The sequence below is a fragment of the Cariama cristata genome, unplaced genomic scaffold (assembly GCF_000690535.1).
Source record: "Cariama cristata isolate BGI_N322 unplaced genomic scaffold, ASM69053v1 scaffold2707, whole genome shotgun sequence".
Taxonomy (NCBI): Eukaryota; Metazoa; Chordata; class Aves; order Cariamiformes; family Cariamidae; genus Cariama; species Cariama cristata.
The window spans coordinates 15,168-18,831 of record NW_009626942.1 but is presented as its reverse complement, the minus strand read 5'-3'; the positions used below and the strand labels follow the sequence as shown (position 1 = coordinate 18,831).

The window sequence follows — 3,664 nt, the reverse complement described above, 5'->3', positions numbered from 1 at the left end:
CTTTCCCTATTGACACAGTGCATGTAATGAGATTTGATCCCATCACTTTTCTTTATTTCCAGGCTCGGGTTATGGCAACAATTGGAGTGACCCGAGGACTGGGAGACCATGACCTGAAAGTGCATGACTCCAATATATACATCAAACCTTTCCTGTCCTCATCTCCTGAGGTAAAACAGCCAAGGTTCGACTATCTGATTTGTGGGAGAAAAACAAACATACGTAGTGTGCTTATTTGTTCTTCCCAAATTGCCTATTCTGATTGTGTTCCAATCCAGGTAACGTGCTGCCCTTCCCAAAGGTGCAGCGTGTCGTTAACATCCACATAGTAGGAATGTTGTAGGTTCCCCAGCTGTATGCCCTGGCTCTGGTTGCTCCGCATCCCTGGCAAAGCATTGATGCCTTCTCACTCCCTGGTTTACGGTTGTCCCGTAGCCTCGCCGTTCAGTGTGACAGACACCCATCTCTCCCCACCTTCGTGTGCTCCAGCTCCCCTTGAGGCCTAGATCATGCTGCCTTCTCAGAAGCAGATGTAAATCTGTGTTCTCCAGAAGGGAGCACTGGATGTCTTCCATGCTAGCATAGTACCCTGCATTACACAGAGGATACCAGATCAACTCTTAAGCAGGAAAATGCCAAGAGCGATCAGAAGAGTGGTTTATGCTTCCATCTGTCTGCCCCTTCACCTCCAGTTCTTAATTCTTTATGATGGTTTTGTGCAAACACCAAATAATGGCAGGAATTGCAGTGTGCATTCCCAAATGATGGCATAACGAGGGGATTATGCTGTATTTGTGTTAGGTGTAGTTTTAAATGCCTCCATCATTTTGACTTGCCTCGCCACAATCAATTCCAGTTTTTGACCACCAGAGACCTTGCAGTGGAGGATATCAAGCCTTCCAAAGGGATTTGAATGTATTTGTTAACAAGAAACATGCAAACCTCGCTTTTTTTTCCTCTGTAACTGCATTCCTGTTCCTACATCAAGGAACAGATGATACATATTTTTCATAAAATATTAAGCGAGGTCAAACTGTCTTATGACAGCACAGAAAGAGGAGGCTTTGCTTCCATGGCCCAAATGCTGAGACCTGTCCACTGTCAACTGGCTTGCTGGAGTTTTCACCATACCCAGTATTTGACCTTGAATTTATTGCTTGCCATAGCAGTGTGAGAGAATGAAAATACACAAATGACATAATACTGCTAGGAAAGAACCAAATTACTACATTAACCTTGCTTAGAACATCTTTGAGACTTTAAAAAGAAAAATTAAAAAAGTGCTGAGAGATTCTGGCCCTGAAGAAAAGGGGGAGATCTACCAACAGCCCCTTCTTCATGTTTCCCTGCTGTCGATCCAGTGCCTTCCCTCTCCCCGCTTTGAATGTGTGGTATCCCTCACTTGGGACTTGCTCCTGTTCTCCTCAGCCAGGCAGGCAGCAGCTCTGCCCTCATCACTGTGATGGATTTGTTTGGTGCCAGCAAAATGATGTAATTCTACCTATTTATTTTTCTTTCTGGCATGCTGAGACCCAGTGTTTTTGGGGTATGTAATGGCTGCAGCATGGTATCTCAGCAGTATCATCTCTGCCAATTGCTGCTGCAGTATTTGTCTGTGTGTATAAACCAAAGCTTCTCATGGGCTTTTCTGATTTGTGTGGAGGGTGTCTGTACGTGTTCAAATTCTGGAATATGACATCCAGTTCATATGCTATCCACGTTTCAGGATCTCTTAACTGCTTTGCAAAAGGGAAGCAAAATTGGCTTTGTTTCCACATTCCCTTCACAGCTAAATTCAGCAGAAATGTACGAGGGCAGGAGGAAGAAAGACAGAGCACCAGCCACCTCGATTTAGAGATACTGGCAAAAAAAGCCCTGAATTTTATTAGGAAGTAACATATGCTCCAAGTTGCTTTCCACTGCACCTCCTCCTCTTAATCATCTCTTCCTTCTCTTCCCAAAGGGAGCCCCAGTGCTTTACCTCCTTGTGTTTTTCACTGACTTATTCTGTCCATACATGGAAAGTACACCTTGCACAGAAATCGGCATTAAGAAAAAAACATCTTTATGCTGCCATCTGGGAAGCTTGGCACTTGGAAGTAAAGGCAGTGGCATCAAGCAGCAGTCATATTTGGCCCTTGTGCAGCATTGGATTTCAAATTGTTTATATAGAGGTAGGGAAGCACAATGTGTGGTTTCCAGACCTGGAAAAGGGGAGGCACAGGAAATTAAGGCACACAGTGAGTCATGACAGAGGGAGGATCCAAGTCCTCTGGCTTCTGTTTCTGTAGTTCTGTAACTGTGCTGTAATTACAGCGTCTTTTCCCAGGTTGGGGGCAATGTGGTGAATTTTCAGAACGTTTTACTTCCAGTGTGACAAAGCTCTGGTGTGCCATGTCCACCAAAATTTAGCTGAGGGAAAGGTAAGCATCCCTGAGACTACATCCAGAAATAGGCATATAAAAGTAATTTGTGGATGGTGTGAAATGATACTTTGACAGAGTGCCAGGCTATGGGAGGAGAAGTCATGTGGCCAAGACTGACAAAGGTAATCAGGATTCAGTGGCTCAGCTGTTACAAGACCAGATTTGGAGGACTTCTGCAGGTTGGTGAGCTCTAGAGAATTGAGCCTTTTATAATGAACTGGAGTAGCACAAAGCAGGCAAGCCATGGCTGAGGCTCTCTGGCATGGAATTAAATATTTATTTTTCATAATGGAACAGTTGAAAGCTTTCAGCAGGTTTTTCTGCTTTTTAAAGCTCAGCAAGAGCCACCTTGCAGCTGAAAAGCAGAATTTCATCCTGAAATTTTTCGAATGGCAGCTCAGCTGCTTGGTGGGGAGAAGTGCAGCCCTGACGGCAGCATTTTGGCCCTTGCCAGCAATGAACCCGAAGCCAGCCACCACAGCAAATGATAAGAAAGTAATGAAGGAGAGTTTTTCTTGTTCCATTATGTTAGTAAAATCTTTCTGACGACTCCACGAACATGTCAAAGGAGACCGTTTTAGATTCACATCTGCCTTCTGGAGAAATCTTTAGGAATTACACCTTTAAAAGGAACGAGCAAGGCAAATACTTAGAGAAGTACAGTATGATCAAAGGGAGTTCGGGTAGTTTCAAGAAGCAAACATCACACTTCAGTGGCTTGAAGTCCTTCAGGGTTATGTCTGCCAGAGAATTAAAAAAAATAATAATAAACGCACTAGATGGTCTTGCATGAGCACTTTGATTTCTCAGAAAATGTTTGAGAAACTGTTCTGCATCACAGGTTATTAATATAAAAGATATGAAGGTACAGACAAAGTGGAAAGTTGGCACAGTCTACTGGAAATTGGCTAAAGGGCAGGAAACAAAGGGTGGCAGTAAAAAGCTAAAAGGAGATTAATTGGTGAGTGCTGCAGGGAGCAGTGTTGGGACCCGCTTTTTATTATTTACATATAAATTACTTGGAGGGTGGTATTGAAAGATCTCATCGTTTGCCAGCGAAGCTGCGCTGGATAACACCATGCATAAAAAGGGACGATACAATTAAGAAAGGGCTTAATTTATTGAAGTAGCCAAGTTGATCAATAGTGCAGGCGAGTGAATGCGGGCTGTTGTTTGACTCGAATTCCCCCGGGGCCGGCAGCCGAGGAGCACCTCAGGTGGCTGCAGGCTCCCGCGGC

At 44.1% G+C, this 3,664-nt stretch overlaps 1 protein-coding gene across 1 annotated transcript in view; it reads left to right on the top strand.

Annotated features, from left to right (window-relative positions):
* Positions 1 to 3,664, top strand: part of PPM1H (protein phosphatase, Mg2+/Mn2+ dependent, 1H) — a 74,339-nt gene that overhangs the window by 60,350 nt on the left and 10,325 nt on the right. The window contains exon 8 of the mRNA XM_009704236.1: positions 63 to 170. Within this exon, the coding sequence (XP_009702538.1) occupies positions 63 to 170 (108 nt within the window). The remainder of the gene's footprint in view (positions 1 to 62; positions 171 to 3,664) is intronic.